This window comes from Vidua macroura, chromosome 3 (assembly GCF_024509145.1).
Source record: "Vidua macroura isolate BioBank_ID:100142 chromosome 3, ASM2450914v1, whole genome shotgun sequence".
In the NCBI taxonomy this organism is placed as follows: domain Eukaryota; kingdom Metazoa; phylum Chordata; class Aves; order Passeriformes; family Viduidae; genus Vidua; species Vidua macroura.
In genome coordinates, this window is record NC_071573.1 from 59,769,455 (window position 1) to 59,788,449 (window position 18,995).

Below are 18,995 nucleotides of genomic sequence, written 5' to 3' on the forward strand. Positions count from 1 at the left end.
GAGAGTGCCTGAAAATGGGATGCCAAAATAACGAAAATTTGAGATGTCTACACAATAAAAACTGATCTTCAGTCCTGGGGGAGACTTAGCATCTGGTGTATACATTTATATACATACACAAAAGATAAATGCATGTTTGTATTATATGTGAAGACTCAGCTTGGTGATTGTGAGATTTATTTTGCTAATAAATCCTAGCTGGAATGTTTGTACTAATTGCTTCTGCAACAGCAGATCTATAAGGAGTCTAGGGCTACTGTGGGGAAAATGGTCTGTCCTAGCAACTTCTGATCTTTCTTTTGTGACTAGTTCCTGGATTTTACATAATAAATACTTCTTTCTCTACCAGAGCTCTTTTGGACTAGAAAGAACAACTGCTGTGGTAGCCAAATGAGCTGTACCATTTGGTACCCATGTTCTGGGTACCAAAGGCCAGGCCTCCCCATGGAACATCTTGTTAATAACTTCCTTTCCTTTCTGTATCGGACATTAGTCTTTACTGAAACCAGGAATGTACACCTCAACTTCCTAGGAAATGCTGACCATGCCAGTGCTGATGATGAGCCGGGTGAGAAGGAGCTGAAAGGACTAGAGTTGGATGCAAGATACAGATCTGTAGACGTGTGACTTAATTGGCTTGTTTTGTGCAATATGTTCTCTTACCTGATGTGTGCTGTTAGGACTTTAGATGGGCCGGAAGACCAAAAAGAGCACAAATGTCACTGAAAATACTGAGCTGCCCTGCAGTGTGTGAACTTCACCAGACCACCAGTAGAAACTAGACAAACCTAACCAACTTCTCTAACAGAGCAGTGAGGGCTTCTGTGGGAAGCTAAGCCACTCCCCTCGTTAGTGCTGTGCTTGTCTCATGCAGTGGCAGGTCTAAATACCAACCTGCCACTACTGACACAGCTGTAGAAGCTGTAATGGCCAGAGACTCTGCCAGGTATAGCCAGACTACAATTGGTGGGACCAGGGCAGCCCTGAGCAGGAGCCCATGTGGCAGCACTGAGCTTGGGGTCATCTGCCTGCCTGCCTTCCACAGCCACGCCTGGGCCCTTAGGTTTGGGCAGTGCTGGTCTCTGCTGAGATTTCCCAAAGTTGTTTTCCTGCTGGGAGCCAGGCTTGCCTTAAGCTCTGTCACTATTGCCTGGCTGACTCACAGGTTTGGCAAGTGTGCATTTCTTTGGTGCTGGAGCACAGTGCTGACTTCCCTGCCACGGTGTAAGGCAGAATTGCTCAATGCTGGCAGCTCTATTGCCTTTGATATTGTGAGACTTTCCAGGCAGGGTGATTGCATCTCAGGGTGTCAGCTTTCACCCACCCTAGTGAATTCCCAGGCTCTGTGCAAGACTTTCTCTTTTTAAAGCTCACTGCCTTTGCCTGTCTGCAGCCTCCTCTTGGGTGACTTCCAGGCTCCAGACATGGGGCTTCCTAAAATTTGTGCCTCTGCTGTGCTTTTGGTGCTGTCTGCTCTGGGGGCCTGTGCCATGGACACAGATGTTGCAGCTGTCTATGAGCACAACGTGGTCTTGTCAGAGGACACTGAAGTGGCAGTTTCTCCTGAGGAGGCCTTGATGCTGATGGAAAAAAATATTGCAATATTGGAAGCAGCCATCAAGGAAGCAGCCAGACAGGTATTATGGACTCATTAGAGACATTTGTTTGAGTAAACACTGACCATTTTTTATTGTCTTAATGGTGTTTGTATGTTGGTACCATATTGTTGTGACTCCTGAAGATGGCATTTACAGATGCGTCTTCACAAGGGAAACAATATAGCCTTATCTTGAGGATATCCCAGACCCACAGGTGGACTGGATTCCGTATGCTCATCCTGGAAGGTATCATCCCTGTTCTGCATGGGGGAGCAGTCTGAAGTGAAAGACAGCTAGGGGTGGTTGTTGATAGTTTTAAATGTCTTGAAACAAGTTCTATGAAATGAAGCCAAGTTAAGACATCATGTAGTTGCCATAAATAGCTTCAGACAAATTTCATCATAATTTTTCTCTGCCATTTTTTCTCAGTGTAATTTTTTTTCTATTTTAGTTAGTATACTAGGAATGTTGAGATTTATTTAATAGAAAAAACAAATACACAGAAATTATTTTTCAGTAAGGAATTCTATGTATGTTGTAGAAAATGTTTAAGATACAGAATTATTAGGAATATTTGTGAATAAAATAACAGCTACTACTGAAAGAATATACTGCACAATAACAAATTTAGATTTTTGAATTATGATATGGTAGCCTTTTATTCAGTCATTTTCCTTAATATATTGCACCATTTTTTGAAGCTGCAGTAAGCAGACAGGTAACAAAACACACCATAGAAGAAACAAATCCTAAGCTACCTCAGCACACCAGCCACACAGAGAATGGAGCAGAATGGCTAAGATTAGCCCACGTGTGGGTGTAGCTTCAGCACTGTGCAACACCCCAGGAGCAGAATAGAGACTTGAAGGTGTGATTTGCTTCCACTGCAAGGGAGCCCCTGCATTCTTCAGTTAATGTGAGGTGATTGTAGCATTTCAGCTGCTAAGCTCTGAAGCACAAATATGCTGTCTTCTGTCAAGTTACAGAAAACAGCAATCTCCTTGTAGATATGACTAACTTAGATCTATCAGTCTGATGATCTGTAGTCTTAACATTGGAAATTTCTTTTATTAAATGGTTTTGATGTTTTTTTTATTTTTTTCCCTTCTGATTAGGTTTGCTCCCTCATCCATGCTTGAAAGACTGAGCTGTCTGGCAAGGATAACTCCATCTATGTGGTTGCAAATATGGGAGACAGGAAACTGTAATTCCAGTGACCCGAGGTGTCCGAGTGATGGCCACTATCAGTACAATAACAATGTAGTCTTTCACTGAGAAAGGAAACTAGTGGCTCGTAATCACAAGGTGAGAGAATTTTACAATGTTCAGGAAGTGCATGATTCTCAGGAGATTAAAGATGTGAAACAGAAGCTGCTTCCTGGGCTTAAATGTATTTCTGCATAGAGTCAGACCAATAGACCAATTGTCAGAGGGCAGATGGAAACCACTGCCACTATTCTGAATTTAAAAGCAAGTAACTAAATGATAAGTAAAACTCAATAAACCCTCTATTTTTACTGCATCTCAATAGGAAGTGACACATAAGATATTTAAACATTAACATACTAAATAATTTTTTCCTAACTAAACACAAATCCCTTTTACTGATATAAATCAGAAGTAACAGATATTTGTGTTTGACTTCTCTTGCAGTGGTATGAGTTCTCCTATTTGAAATTAACATCTAGTACATTCACAAAACATATTCTCCATTCCTTGTATTTATGTGACTGATTCAATGTTCATTTAACTCGAATGGTTTGATTTATTTTCTAATATTTTATTTTCTCCATTCTTTTTTCTTTTCTGTGAGCAGCAGTACAACCTTTTTGTGACAGAGAAACAGTTTAATTAACTCAGGATCCAGGATTAGTGACTTTCAATACTTTGGCTACTTTGGCATTGTCCCTTACGCAGACATACTCTACCATAACCCAGCTGCGGTCATTGCTAGCAGATTTCAGATTAACACCATTCTGTTCCCAACTGCTTGGGTGAACACCCTTCTACTGCTGTCAGCTGTCCAGTTCTACTCAGCATGGGCCTTGGGAATGGGGTCAACTTCCTTTCAGCAAATATACACAACTCCACTTTAGATATGACAGGTAACGTGACAGTGCTCTAATTGACCCTCGTTCTCATTAAGCATGCATACTCATGTCAATAGGAATAGGACATGAGAACTTGTAAAGTTCTTGATACAAAGGAAATAAAAATGTGCCATGTAAGAACTTGGAAATTCTTAAGTTGACTACAACACCTCTAGTCTTTGTTAAATAATCAGTCCTGGAAGTTTATGAGCGTTACTCTTCATCTTCTGACCCTGGTGTTTTATTGGTATTTTGGCCAGGTAAAGACCCAAACTTCATTTTCTCCACTAGATGGAACCCTAACTCTTAGAAATGTTCTTGTGAGTTCTACAAATAGTACTGGGCTGGAGACCTTGTGTGTCACATTTTCTTTGTAGGCTTTGTTTTCACGGTATATTTTTCCTGAGCAAAAGCCAAGCACAAATTTTGTGTGCATGTGTTTGCAGAATTGAGAGGAGCATACTGCTAAAATGTATCTCTAAACTTTGACATCCAAAGGAGATATGAGCCATTCCTTTAGTTCTCAGTTGATGACCCTATGTCATACAACTCATTCTTTATGGATAGGTTTTACTCTGGGCTTTAAAGACGTCTCTATTTATATAAAGCACTTGCATAAATTTGTGAATTTTGGTAATATCTTTTCCTCACAGAACTTTTTGATTGGACAGTGTTACCACCCATTTTAATCAGAATTACTGATTTCTAATGCAGTTAGAGAAGAATGCAAAAATTCAGTCATTTAAATCACATACAGTCAGGACACTAATATTGTCACTTCCAATACATGAAACACCAGAGTTTGATCTACTTCCCATTGATGGCAAAAAAAAACATTAGGTTAAGATTGTAGTCTGTGAAGGCTCAATTTAGTTTCAAAACAGTCTGGTAAACATTATAATTAAATTCTGCACATACATAATTAGTGACTACTGCTTACCTGTCCCATATATTTACTTTCAGATTAGAAAATTTCTGATGTTATGTGTTTGCAGGGAGTCGTATTTATGCCCCAGATGGTCCAAGAGCATATTACTACAATACTGAAATGGATAATGGTCACCTTTTGGTGACAGAACTGAGTTCACACCCACATCTCTCTCCTGACTATCCTGCTGCTGTTAACTGGACATTGTATGCCAGCCAGATCAAACAGCTTCCATCAAACAAACACTCTTTCAGTGGGGTCATTTACCACAATCTCTTCTCGTCCATGGAACTCACTGAATCTACGGGAAATCGAGCCATTTGCCAGCAGGACCTCTGTTGCCATCTCTTCCAAGATGGTAGAGAAGCACCAAGATGAAATTTATGTCCTAGGTGCTTTTGATGGGCTACATGTTGTTGAAAGACAGTATTATTTGCAGGTAAGAGTTTTCTGCTCTTATTTGAACAGTGGGAAGGTTGCAATACTCTCTTTTGCAGGCTGTTTGCTTTTTTTTTTTTTTTTTTTTTTAAGACAAGGAATTTTTTAGTCTGTCCCCCAACATTTATTTTCTTCATTATATATTTTGACTTCATTAGGGGTTTTAATCTGCTTTTCAGTGTTATAAATTATGTAAGTGTAGACCTTGTGTTGACCCTATGCTGTAACACCCTTGAAGGTGAGGTCACCCACCAGTTTTGGCTAGGACACGAGAAGATAAGTATGTATGCTTCTCTGTGCCAGTTGTACATCTGCAACACATCTGCAGAAGTTGCTCTTAAGGTTTTGCAGGTTATAGGTTTGCCAGGACTTATTGCTGAGGGAAGACCTTATTGCTCCCTGCAACTACCTGAAAGGAGGTTGTGGTGAGGTGGAGGTCAGGTTGATCACTTCTCCCAAGTGACAGGACATGAGGAAGTGGCTTCAGGTTGTGCCAGGGGAGGTTTAAATTGGTTACTAGGAAAAATATCTTCACTGAAAGGATTGTCAAGCATTGGAACAGGTTGCCCAGGGAAGTGGTTTAGTTGCCATCCTTGAAGGTATTTAAAGAATGTGTAGATGTGATGCTTAGGGACATGGTTTAGTGGTTGGTTTAGCAGTGCTGGGTCATGCTTGGACTTGATGGCCTTGAAGGTCTTTTCTAACCTAAATGATTTTATGATTCTAAGCAGGTTTCTTTATATATATATGAAAAGGACAGAAGAATGTTTGTGTCTCCCTGTCTTCATAGGGATGCTCTTGTCACAAGAGAGCTGTTTTCTGCTCAGTAGTTTGTAGCATTGTGCTGATGTGATTATCTACCATCTGGTTATCTAACAAAATAAGGAAACTAAATGTGGATATACCATTTGTATTCACTTGGCTTGTCAGTGTATAGATTCTTCAAAATTTTGCTGCCACGTTTTTTTTAGTGTGCTGTAAATAATTTCTTTATACATAGAAATATATAGAGAACTATACAGAGTATATAATTAATAAATGCATAGGTGTATTAGATAGCTTTTTCATCATGACAGCTTTTCTTGCTATCAAATCCAGCTCATAGTTACTGAAAGCTTAGCAATGTTTTGCCTTTCTGTCTCCTCCTCCCCACAGATCTGCACTCTTTCCTTGTAGCACATGTGGGCAGCCCATGGAGACAGCTCAGACCAAGTTTGAGACCTTTACCCTTTGCGGCATGTTTGATACCAGCTACATCTTCCCAGAAATGATGTACAGCAGGGTGGAGCGGGCCCCTGGTGGGAGGTTTGAGGTAATGGTGATTTGTGATTTGTCAGACATCAGTGGTCAAAAGGCAAGAGCAACTTAGTTGTTACCAGAGTCCTCTCTCCTCTGCCTTAAGTTCAAGGTAGCTTTATTTCTGCCTGATTTTCCTGGTTGTATTCATACAGTAAGTCCACCATGCCAATTCTCTTCTGCCCTTTTCCCCCAAATCCTCTAGAACAAGATCTCCCTCAAGACAGAAATGTAGTTTTTCTCAGACTTCCTGCTAGCTCCAGTTGAGATTGGAGCTCTCTCAATTAGATCAACATTACTGAATATATGATTTTGAGTTTGCCATACAATAGTACAGCTTTGATGCTGCTCCTGCTTATTTTACTTTTTCATAACCAGGTGCTAGCTGATGGACGTCTGATAAATCGGAATACTACATCAAAGCCAGTTTTGACAGTAACACTCTATGGGAGGTGGTATGAAAAGGACCCTCCACACTAGAGGGTGAGATCAAGCTTTAGCATGATTTCAATGTAGATCCTTCAAGCTTCGATCTGCTAGTTTCTGTAATGACAATTAATCACAAATAATGCTAATTAATACTAATAATGGTAATTAATACTAATATTTCTAATTATAAAAGTATTCTATTCCTCAATTTCCTTTATCTAACACCATAGTCATTGTATTTTGATTTATTGACTTGATTTTGCAGCAAAAATCAATATGCTGCTGGACCGTTGTGTATGTGTTTTTATATGATAGCTTTGGTTGGCATAGGCTTGGCCTTGACACTGGGAACAATAGAAAATAAATTCCTTTGACTTTAGTGCTGTAGGATTCAGTAGGGTGTGGCCCAATAAAAAAACAGTTTTTAATTATTTGAAATGTTTGTTGGTTTATTAGCAGCCATTTTCACAACACTGCTCCCACCCCATTTCTGAACAGGTGCTTTTGTGAACAAGAGATTACCAGAACCTTGGAAAATTCTAATTTCCTTTGAAAAGAAAAACAAGTCTTGAAAACATGTTCCTTCAAAAACCAATTATTCAGCTCAGCGCACAATGTGTTATCATACCATGCTCTGTACTTCATGAGAGAGGAGTCTACTTTAATCTTTCTGGCCACATTTTTAGGATGAGGAAAATCTCCCTAGCACAGAATTGTTGATAACTCTGTGTCACAAATGCTCAGTACAAGCAATTTCTCAGGAGCATGTCTGTGTTTCCATGGAATGGTTGCTGCTAGCAGGGCAAGGGAGAGCCGGGACTGTGCCAGCAGGTGTTGGGAAAGGGGAGTGAACCGCTGGAGCAGGTGGGGCACGCTGGCACGTGTGAGGATGTGGGCCCTGCAGACTGTACTTCTTAGGCAAGTGGACTGGATTACTTTGTGTTTCCCAGCTAAGAGTTCGATGTGTGTCTAATTCTGTTGTTTGTTCTGAAGGTTTGTTTTGAAGCACAAACATTGTTTACGCTTAATCTGACCAACAACATTAAAAAAATACAGACTCGCAGGAGGCAAAACACATTGGTGTTTCTGACAAGGAAATGTCTTAAAAATAAGACTGTAGTCCGTGAAAGTATCAAACTGAAGCCCTCTACAAATCATATAGTAGAAGTAATGGGGAACATTCCACTGTTCGGAGAGGAAAAGCACTGTATCTTTAAATTTCTACCTACGCCCGACTAAAAGCTGTCCTCTTACGGCACAAGTAACATAACTACGTGCTGTTGCCAGAAGTGAGCGCCTTCTGACTTCCTGACTCCTGCTCACATGTACTCAGTGCTCGGCAGTGATTGCGTGGCTGTCGGAGGGACCTTTCACACAGCCTTCTCCAGGCAAGGTTAACCCTTGGAATGCGCAGCAGTCTTCCTCTGTTAGCTCTCCTCTCGCTGAGCACAAGAAAAGAAGCCGGAGCACGGGCTGAGGAAAGACTCCTTCTACAGCTAAGCTGATTTAGGAAAAATTAGCACCGAATTGCATCCTGCTTCCCACTGAAGTAAAGCTTCAGGTAGCCCCCACCATCAGGCGGTAGCAGCGATGGGGGCGGATGCAGTACCGGGGTGGGAAGAGTGGATTGGGAGGAGAGAAGTGTGGGAAGTAGGCGGACCTCTAGATAAGTTTCCCCTTACGTTGTCCACAGCTACGGAGAGCCCAGATCACTGCAGTTTTCTTCAGTTTATTCGGTGGATTTATTTGTTTACCTGGTGTCAGTTCCTTGCTATTGGGGGAGCCCCCAGCTCCGCAGGAAATAGGGAGCGGTGCCTGCTGGTACAGAGGCAAACAGGGAGAAGAACTCCACTGCACCTTGTCCCGGCCGTGGGACTTGAATTCTGCGGGGCATTCCCCTAGCACTGCACTTGTAAATATTTCTGCTCAGCCTGGCAGGGCAGTCTCCTTTCTGGCTGATGTCCTCACTATTGCTAAACAAAGGAGCATTTGCTGCTTCCTCTTTCACAATGATGTCTGACTGTGCTTAATGTGACTCAACCTATATTTCATTTGGTAAAAAAGTGAGGCAGAGAGGGAGGAAGGCTTCAAAGCTACATTAGTTCAAGTATCACCGAGATCTCTACTGCAGCCTTCAAAAGGCTTGTATTTAAGGCTACTGAATGAGCATGCTGGATGTAGTAATGTGTGTAGTGAAGTACTTAGGGATGAACATCACTGGATAAAAATCAAAGTTCCTAATGATTGACACCCTCAGTCAGCACTACTCTGTGAGAGAACTCTGCGGTATCTGCACTCATCTGCTGGTCTGTATTTTCTGAACCAGCTCTACAGTGACAGTCTGCTGTAGCTGAAAGCAGGCAGCCTGTTTCCCCTGCTCACATAGCCTTTTTCAAATGAGAATACTGCAAATACTAGAAGGTCAAAAAATGGAAAATGTCATTGGAACAAATGGATTTGAAATGAGTTGAAGATTAAAATATAGTGCAGCTTCCTTTGGACAGAAAGGTGTGCAGAGGAGCAGGCATGCTACTACACCTGTGAACTAGCCTGCTCTTTTGCTTCAGGCTAGTGAGAGACAGGCAATGAGGTACTTACATGCTTTAATTCTGAGGAAAAATTCTATCCAGATTCATATTTTCTGGTGGAAGACTGTTGGAAAGCGATGCTCAGCTAAACAGAAGTGACTGGGAGAGACACTGGGGTGAATTGAAGGGACAGTTCCATTGCTGGCATGTTGGGTACATGGCATCTAAGTACAGTGAGACAGTAATGCAAATTCTTTGGTCTAGAGAAACTCAGATGCAAGCTGCACCTACTGACACATAGCACAGGAATTGAGGAATAGAAAGATACTAGAATAAGGAAGATTTTATTACCCTGAGTTTTGCCACTCAAAATTCACAGAAGTCTAGCTCCACGGGTGGCGATATCCACCTGGGTATCAGCTGAGCCTACACAGATAAAAATCTTGCTGTAATCAGTGATAGGGAAGAGTATAACAACAAGAATTGGACTCTTCTTTCTAGATATGTTGTTATTGATTTATTTCTTTACTAGCCCCATTAAGCTTGGCATTGCTCAGCATTTTTGGTTTGTTCAGTTGTGACATCCTTACTGTGTACTGCAATACTTTCTTATATCTCACACTTGGTTCCAAGGTAATGCTTTAACAGACCTGCAGTTCATTCCTCCCTCTTTCAAAGTAAACTTTGTCCCCCTTCTCTTTTCTCTGCATTTTCCTTTTGCACTGTTTGTTCAGAGCGCTCTAGGAGCTGGGAGGCTGCAGCCATGCTCCCTTCCCAGGCTATCCTGCTCGCTGTGGTGTTTGAACTCGCAGCCCTTCAGGCCCTTGCTTCCGACACCTTCGTGGCAGCTGTCTACGAGCACGCCGTCATCCTGCCACATCCCACCGAGGAGCCCGTTTCTCCCAGCGATGCTTTGGCCCTGATGAACAAAAACATGGATGTCTTGGAAGGGGCCATCAAGGAAGCTGCCCAGCAGGTACGAGGGCAGCTACCATGAAGGTTGTCCATCAGTGTTTTCTGCTCCTGCTGACCCTCCTGGTTGTCTGTTGATGGGTGACCTTTAAATGGAGCTTGTTGTGACAGGGTGCCCACATCATTGTGACTCCTGAAGACGGCATCTATGGCTGGCGATTCACAAGAGAATCCATCTACCCCTACCTGGAGGATATCCCTGATCCAGTGGTGAATTGGATTCCCTGCACTGACCCCTCAAGGTGATTCCTTCTGCAGTGCTTTATGTGATTTCAACCTGTTATCTCATGGAGCTTTGAGCAGCTCACGTTAAATTACTAAGAACTGCTAATAACTCTGATATAAATTTCAATTAAAATTGAGTATGAAGGTAGTTAAATGTTTAAATATATAGCATGTCCATGACGAACTGATGAGGGAAACATTATGATTTTTTTAAAATTACACACTTTAAGGTGAAATTCAAACAACATACAGAATTTGGGTTACTAAAAGTTAAGCAAATGTCTTTTTTTGATGCCAGAATATCCTGCTTCTCATCCTGCTTTCAATTTTTCCACACGATTTTGAATAGAACTGACTCTAAATTATTAACAGTAGTATTTCTTTGATTTTTTGGTTTGTTTGTCTGTTGCAAATGACTTGTTGCAACAAAAGCACACAAACCATTTTTGTGGACATGAAGTAGTCTCTGAGCAAGAGGTGATGAAGTCAATAAATGAAGTCCAAACTTCTAAATTATAAAAACCCAGGAACTTTTAATCTTGGTTTTCCACAATTAAGGTAAGATAAAGTCTGAATTGCTAGAGTCTCTGTGCTGTAGAACATGATCTGTCATTCAAGCAGCGTATTCCAGCAGTGACAAACTAAGCTAGAGCTGAGCACTGGACTTTAGACTCATACAGCTTGCAATACGTGTTCAGCTATGGAATTACAGCTGTGGTCTGCCCTTTTCACCATGGCTTTCTGCACCTGCTTGATGAGGAGCAGGTTATTGTATCTGTGAGGATATAATAACTCAATGCTTCCAAGAAGAAGAGTCACAGTTGCACAGGATGTGCAACTTTTTGCTGAGATGTAAAGTAGCTAAAGTATACAGTCTTTCATTGAAGGTGGAGTGGGGGGTGGCAGTGTGTCTAAGCAGGTCTTTATTCTGGTGCACCACACAGGTTTAGCAGAGGTGATCCGAGTGCCTCCTCACTGTTCCAAATCAGGGGTTTCACTAGCGGCTTTTGGGAATATAACCCTTGCCATCAGTGTCTGGCGTGCCTTATTCCTGGTGCTGTGTGTGTATCTTGCATGGAGGTCCTCCTTTTTGGACCATGCACACCTTGCACAGCTGTAGGCATTGCCACATTACAAAGGGGAATGAATGGCTGCTCTCTTTATGGCCTGCTATGGATGCTTCAGAGGTGCTGCCAGTTTCTGGCACATGGACCCTGTCATATCTCAAAATTAATAACCCACTGCTCTTCATGCCATGGTTACAGGTCTGTGTGCTCCTGTCTATGGGAGGAAATGAATTGCTGAATTGCCTTAACCATATCATCTGCATTATCCCACAGCTCAACCCTAATTAGTGTGCTAAGGGCCCAGAGCTGCAGTCCTCAGGTGCCAGTATGCCTGATGCTGAAATATTTGCTTATGTGACACCAAGCTAGTGTCTTCCTCTGCCCAGAGATTGCTCTTCTGCCCTTTCCCAGCCTGAGGATTACCTCTTTACTGCAGAGCATGTTCCAGGTGCTGAAGGGGACTGGCAGGCATGTCCCTGCAGAGGCCATACCGCAAGGTGCAAGAAGCAATCTGAGGAAGCACTGCAGCAACTCTGTGTATCTGCCTACTGTGCCATGGCTGCAGGGTTGGAGATGCTGCTGGTGAGACGTCAAGTACTCTGGAAATGGACACCACTGACAGCACAGGTTTTGTTAATTTTGTTTTTCTCCTTCCCTAAAATGCAATAGATTTGGTCCAGCACCAGTGCAGGAACGACTCAGCTGCATGGCCAGAAATAACTCCATCTATGTAGTTGCAAATATTGGGGACAAGAAGCCGTGTGACTCCAGCGATCCCAACTGCCCCAGGGACGGTCGCTACCAGTACAATACGGATGTCGTGTTTGATGCACAGGGGAAACTGGTGGCTCGGTACCATAAGGTAAATTGGGCTTGGGGAGACAGAAATTAATTTTCCACTACTTCCAAAATGTCTCAGTTTGGGAAGAGAATTAGATGCCAGTCATTGTCCACTGTCAGAGTTTTGTTTTTCTTTATAATTTAAAAGAATATCTCTCTTGCTATGAAGCATCAATGCCAAATTTGCATTTGCTGTCATTTTTCTCAAAACAGACTGGAATGAAAAATGATTGTTCTGGTGCAATTTAGTGGCATATGGTTTTGGTTGACTTCCTCAGTTCATTAGCTCACTACTACTGCAAATTCTGCTGCTTGAGCAGCTTCAATTTTCAGTGCCAGCTTTTCACCAGACTACCACTTCATGTTCCTGGATTTCAGTGTTCTCATCTGTTTCATGGTAGATGAGCACTCTGATTTCAGAGAAGCAGGGCCTTTTTTTCTGATGCTGGTTTGGCACAGTTTTTGCACAATGGGAATTATTTGGACAAAATGATGAACCTAAGATGGGTATAAAAACACATAAGGATATTGAAACATTTGCACCAAATGGAAGTTCCTCTTTCAGTATTATGTGCCTACCTGCAAGTTCCATCAAAGCTGTTTATGAACCAGATATCATGCCAATGTGGATAGAGTAAAGTCAGTTCATTTAATGCACTTTGGGCCTGGTATTTCATCTGGTTGTTTAAAGACAATGCCAAGATATCTATTTGTGAGCAAACTGGGTGAGTGAAACACTGATAATACAAATCTGTCCCCCAGCCTGCTATGGCCCATGTGCTGAATTACAAGTTAAGTAAACGTGAACTTCTTTTCTGGTGTGGTGTCCATATTTGCTTTCAGACCATCTGGACATTTATAAAGGACTCTTAATAAATATGTATGTGAAGGAAGAAGGAAAATGTTGGAAAGCTGAGAACGTCACAAACTTCAGTTTTTCTGCTGGCTGAGATAATCTGCCTTTCCCCCATCAGCACAACCTTAGTTTTCTACTCTGCAGTATCCCAAAATACTGTCCTGTGCTTCCTGCTGGTGCTCTGTACTTTCAGTGATTCTGGGCACCTCCACACCAAAGTCACCGATTTTGTCTCTTGGCACCAGATCCCCCACACTTCTGTTACATTACTATTTCTCTTCTGGTTGCATTTGGGTCACCAGAAATATAAACTAGGTGGGGGAAGTGGAGAGATTATTCTTATGAAGATGACGCCAACAGACCTGAAGGCAGCTGGCTGCTTTCCTAGCTAGATGCCAGGGCAATATGTAATATGTGTTCCATATTTTGGGTACGATGAAAATACAATGTTAGCCAGATGTCCTACATGTGAGGGCTTCCAACACGGTCAAAATTTTTCTTTAGTCATTCTGAACAGTTTTAGGGAATGACTCCAAGACACATGATTAGTAAGTGCCTCTAACAGGTTTCTCTGTTTTCCTTCCCCTACAGTATAATCTCTTTCTAGGAGAAAATCAGTTTAATTATCCAAAAAAGCCAGAAGCTGTCACCTTTGAGACTCCTTTTGGAAAGTTTGGCATTTTCACTTGCTTTGACATCCTTTTCTATGAGCCTGCCGTGGTCCTGGTGAGCAAGATGCAGGTGGACACCGTGCTCTTCCCAACAGCTTGGATGAATGTCCTGCCCTTTCTGACTGCAATTGAGTTTCACTCTGCTTGGGCTATGGGCATGCGTGTCAATGTCTTAGCTGCCAATACTCACAACACTAGCATGGAAATGACAGGTAACTTAATTTTCACTCTGTGCAAGAATCTTTATAACCACAAATCTCTTATTCCCCGTTCTACAAAGTGATTTTGCAGAGGAATATAATGTATTTTTCTGGAAGGTGAAGAGTCTAGTCACCAAATTTCAATGCTGATGGATCCTGTTACTATTGGTTTCATAAAGACGCAACAAAACTTGTAGTGTTTTATTTCCCCTAGCTTCTTAGGATTATCTTTTCTTTTAATGGCTCTAAATAAGTAGTAGGTCACTGCCCTTATAGCTGAACAGAAATTTTTGTGGTTTCTAAGGCTCTTTCCCTCTGCACTTCTAAGTCTATGATTGAATGCCAAACTGTAAATATACTCATAAACCATATATGTGGCTCCATTTCTTCTGCCAAATTAGATATTTATAGCTGTATTTAACACTGTTACAAAAAACCGTTAAAAACACATGTTCAGGCCTGTTGTAGTAACACTGCTAAGAAGTCCACATATTCATTTTAGAATGTAGCATTGATTTTTTTAGAGCTCAGCTTATGAAATAGTATATTTCAATTACACCAGTATCTTCACTGAGCTGTGCAACCACAGTATTGCTTTGAGACTTTTCATTTGAAATGCCTGACAGGCTTCTGCAGTGATGGGTATGACAGACCTTTGATTTCCCTCTGTTGCTTGGTGCTGGTCAGATGTGACTCACCCATTCTCAGCCAGTGTAAAGGAGGCTGGACAATTGCTATCTCCTTCTGTTCATGGACAGGCCTGTGATACTTGCCTGTGTCGTGTTTTGGATTGTCTCAATCAGTAGCTGGCCCTTTTGCATCAATCAGCCAAGAAAAAAGGAATTATCAGCTCTATTGCATACAGGAAAAAAAGAGAACTGAGGAGGCCATAAATATAATCATAACATAACATAAAAAACCAAACATCCTCTGCCTCTGGCTACACTGAGCAGACCTTATTTAAGGGAATAAATGCTATTCTTTGCCAAAGCATGAGCTCTGTGTACTGAGTTGCTAATGGTCACCTTTGATGAGACTAAAATAATGGTAATCTGTGTAGAATAGTGGATAAGCTATCAGTAGAGACAATTAGAAGGATAACAGGATTTTTTAAATTCTTCTTGGACTGACTATTGTGCTCTCCACAGGGAGTGGCATTTATGCACCAGCTGGAGCCAGAACATACTCCTACAACATGAAAACTGAAGATGGTCATCTCCTCATTGCTGAACTAGATGCACACCCTCGTCTTTCTCCTGCCTCCCCGCCTGCTGTCAGCTGGAACTCGTATGCTTTGAGTGTTGAAAGATTCTCACAGAATGACCATGAATTCACAGGAATCATCTTTGAAGACCTCTTTACTTTCACAGAGCTCACTAAGCCTGGGGGGAATCTCACTGTCTGCCAAAAAAACCTCTGCTGTCACTTGAGCTATAAGATGGCAGAGAAAAGAGATGATGAAGTTTATGTCCTGGGTGCTTTTGATGGCCTTCATGTTATTGAAGGACAGTATTATCTGCAGGTAATTCTTTGGAGGGGGCTACTTACTTTAGGAAGCTTATTTACAGGGACAAACCTTCAGCTCTGTGGTAGAAAAAGAGAAGACAATGTCTCTCTTCTATGCCGGAGTCCTAGTGCACCTTTTGTTAGTAATAGAAAGAAGTTGCTAAAACTTCCAGGCCTGTTTGCCTTCAAATCAAACAAATGCAGTAGAGAGGTCTCTAAACCTCTTTTAAATGCCCAGAGTGTACTCACTATTTTTAGGGGTGTGCAATATTGGCTAAATTTAGGTTCTCTTCTGTGAATATCTGCAGTTAAGTGTTCTGAATCTCCTCTGTATCACAGAATCACAGAATAGTTAGGATTGAAAGGGACATCTGAAGATCACATAGTCCAATCCCCCTGCCAAGGCAAGGTCACCTAGAGCAGATTACACAGAAACACATCTGGGTGGCTTTTGAGTGTCTCCAGAGAGGGAGAATCCAAGACCTCCCTGGGCAGCCTGTTCTGATGCTCTGCCACCCTAAATGTAAAAAAGGTCTTCCTCATGTTGAGGTGAAACTTCTTGTGTTTTTATGGCCATCGGTCCTCATCGTGTCATTGGGCACCACTGAAAAGAGCCTGGCACCATCTTCTTGGCACACACCTTTGAGATATTTGTATGTATTGATGAGACCCCTCTCAGTCATCTCTAGACTCAACAGGCCCAGCTCCCGCAGTCTCTCCTCATAAGAGAGATGCTCCAGACTCTTCATCATCTTTGTGGCCTCAGCTGGACACTCTCCAGTAGTTCCTTTTCTTACTTGTGCTGAGAAGCCTGGGCACAGTACTCCAGATGTGGTCTTAGTGTATTTTCATCAAAGAGTTGCTGTTAAAAATCAGTTGATCATAGCTATCTTTATGAGATGCTCTGTTAACTTAGGGTCACAGAGATGTTAATTTTTTTTGTCATTATCCAAATCATAGCAATGAAGCTTACTTAAATGGCTTATGACTTATAGTGGAAATATCCTCTCTTCCTCTCTTTTAATCAAATATTTGGAAAGACAGTGAGCTACATACTGGTTGAATTTTCTTAAAGCCATATTTGAAAACATCCTTTGCCTTCATAATTAAGTTATTGTGCCAGCAGATTATACTTTTTTTTAGTTATTTCTGTCTGTCAGCATCACCATTTTGTACCAGCTGGTACAGACCTCGGGATATGAGGGCTGGTGTTATCCAGCAAACAGCTTATCTAACACTAGGAAGATAGCTTGAATAAATTCAGTTCTTGGTGAGCTTGGCTGTAAACTTGATTTCAGTGGTTGTGGAAGTTGCCACATAGTCTCTGCCAGTATTGAAAGTTCTAGAGAATACAGGAATTTCTACTCTTCCTTTCTCCCCTCAATATTTTTTCATTTTCTCAGAACATATTCCTTATTTTTCTGCTTATTTACATTTCAACACAAAACCATATTTGCTGATGAATAATACTTTTGGTTTTTTGCAAACATGCTTCTATCCCCCTATACCAGACATGTAGAAAAACTCCATCACCTATCAGCAAAACCAGACAACATGCTTCAAATCATTGCTGAATGAGAGGAGGGCTAGCCCTATTTCATATTTCCTTATGAAGACCATAAACATTTATCAGATGGATAATTAACTCTCATGACAAAAGGGAAACAACATTGTGATTCCTACTTTACTCTATGTGCTGCAACTACTAACACAAAACTGTAACAAAATATGCTGACATCATCTCCTTGGCCTATATTAACTAGGATTTGGACAGGGAACAGCAAATTCAGATTTCCCATGGACTACCAGGCCATCTAATGAAGTACCGTTAGCAACATATACAATTAGCAGTAAGAGGACCTGGATGTGCACTTGTACAATGTACTTATGTGGAAGAATTTTTTTCATTTGCCTAAAATTTCTATTCACAAACACATCTTCTAAGACATGTAGGAAAGAAACCTTCAAATAAGACAACGGGCAATTGAAAGAATTAGTGGAAGGGACAAGATCAGGCTTCAGAGATGAAATAAAGTGCTTTGGCTGCACTTATATAAAACACAATTTATTTATAAAATTATAAGAATGCAGGTCTGGAATACACCCAATCAGATCAAGGGATAAAAAAATAAGCTACAACTGAAAATGAGTCGCCCAAGTATTATGAAAAATATCCTGTGACTATCACCTGCTCTGACACACATTAGCTTTGATGACACAAGGCTTCCCTACCAGTGTTAATGTCTTGCTAAATACATTGTCTCCTCCCCACAGATCTGCAGCCTGCTCAAGTGCCCCAGCACAAACCTGAGCACATGTGGGCAAGCCACGGAGATGGCTCAGACCAAGTTTGAGATGTTCTCCCTCAGCGGCACATTTGGCACCAGCTATGTCTTCCCAGAAGTGTTGTACAGCGGGGTGCAGCTGGCCCCTGGGGAGTTTGAGGTAATGGGATACCCTTGTGATTTGTCAGACATCAGTGGTCAAAAGGCAAGAGCAACTTAATTGTTACCAGAGTCCTCTCTCCTCTGCCTTAAGTTCAAGGTAGCTTTATTTCTGCCTGATTTTCCTGGTTGTATTCATACAGTAAGTCCACCTTGCCAATTCTCTTCTGCCCTTTTCCCCCAGATCCTCTAGAACAAGATCTCCCTCAAGACAGAAATGTAGTTTTTCTCAGACTTCCTGCTAGCTCCAATTGAGATTGGGGCTCTCTCAATTAGATCAACATTACTGAATATATGATTTTGAGTTTGCCATACAAAAGTACTGCTTTGATGCTGCTCCTGCTTATTTTACTTTTTCATAACCAGGTGCTAGCTGATGGACGTCTGATAAATCGGAATACTACATCAAAGCCAGTTTTGACGGTAACACTCTATGGGAGGTGGTATGAAAAGGACCCACCACGCACAGATCAAGCTTCAGCATGATTTCAATGTAGATCCTTCAAGCATTCATCTGCTTGTTTATGTAACACTAATTAATCACAAATAATGCTAATTAATACTAATCTTCATAATTAAAATGGCATTCTATTTTTCAAGTTGCCTTTCCTAATGGCATAGTTACTGTATTTTGATTTATTGACTGGATTTTGCAGCAAAAATCAATATGCTGCTGGACCGTTGTGTATGTGTTTTTATATGATAGCTTTGGTTGGCATTGGCTTGGCCTTAACACTGGGAACAATAGAAAATAACTTCCTCTTACTTTAGTGGTGTAGGATTCAGTAGGGTGTGGCCCAATAAAAAATAGTTTTTAATTATTTGAAATGTTTGTTGGTTTATTAGCAGCCATTTTCACAACACTGCTCCCACCCCATTTCTGAACAGGTGCTTTTGTAAACAAGAG

The 18,995-nt window shown here is 41.4% G+C and overlaps 1 protein-coding gene and 1 pseudogene across 2 annotated transcripts; both read left to right on the top strand.

Moving 5' to 3' along the window:
• Window positions 1–1,424: 1,424 nt before the first annotated feature.
• Window positions 1,425–6,830, top strand: LOC128804944 (pantetheinase-like; annotated as a pseudogene).
• Window positions 6,831–8,322: 1,492 nt separating this feature from the next.
• Window positions 8,323–18,916, top strand: LOC128804625 (pantetheinase-like). Of its 2 annotated transcripts, none has more exons than XM_053972563.1 (8): window positions 8,323–8,340; window positions 10,042–10,283; window positions 10,391–10,521; window positions 12,241–12,433; window positions 13,859–14,150; window positions 15,287–15,660; window positions 17,919–18,089; window positions 18,455–18,916. In XM_053972563.1, exons 2-8 carry the CDS (start codon window positions 10,071–10,073, stop codon window positions 18,572–18,574), a joined length of 1,494 nt encoding a protein of 497 aa, XP_053828538.1. In that variant the 5' UTR covers window positions 8,323–8,340; window positions 10,042–10,070; the 3' UTR covers window positions 18,575–18,916. The 2 variants fall into 2 exon arrangements, with proteins under 2 accessions (XP_053828538.1, XP_053828539.1); XM_053972564.1 differs by lacking the exon at window positions 8,323–8,340 and adding an exon at window positions 9,409–9,548.
• The last annotated feature ends 79 nt before the right edge of the window (window positions 18,917–18,995 follow it).

Bases quoted from the DNA above. Each gene is read 5' to 3' on its own strand.
- LOC128804625 (XM_053972563.1), top strand. From the start codon at position 10,071: ATGCTCCCTTCCCAGGCTATCCTGCTCGCTGTGGTGTTTGAACTCGCA. The intron at 10,522-12,240 runs GTGATTCCTTCT...AAAATGCAATAG, and splicing joins CCCTGCACTGACCCCTCAAG to ATTTGGTCCAGCACCAGTGC. The intron at 18,090-18,454 runs GTAATGGGATAC...TTTCATAACCAG, and splicing joins TGGCCCCTGGGGAGTTTGAG to GTGCTAGCTGATGGACGTCT.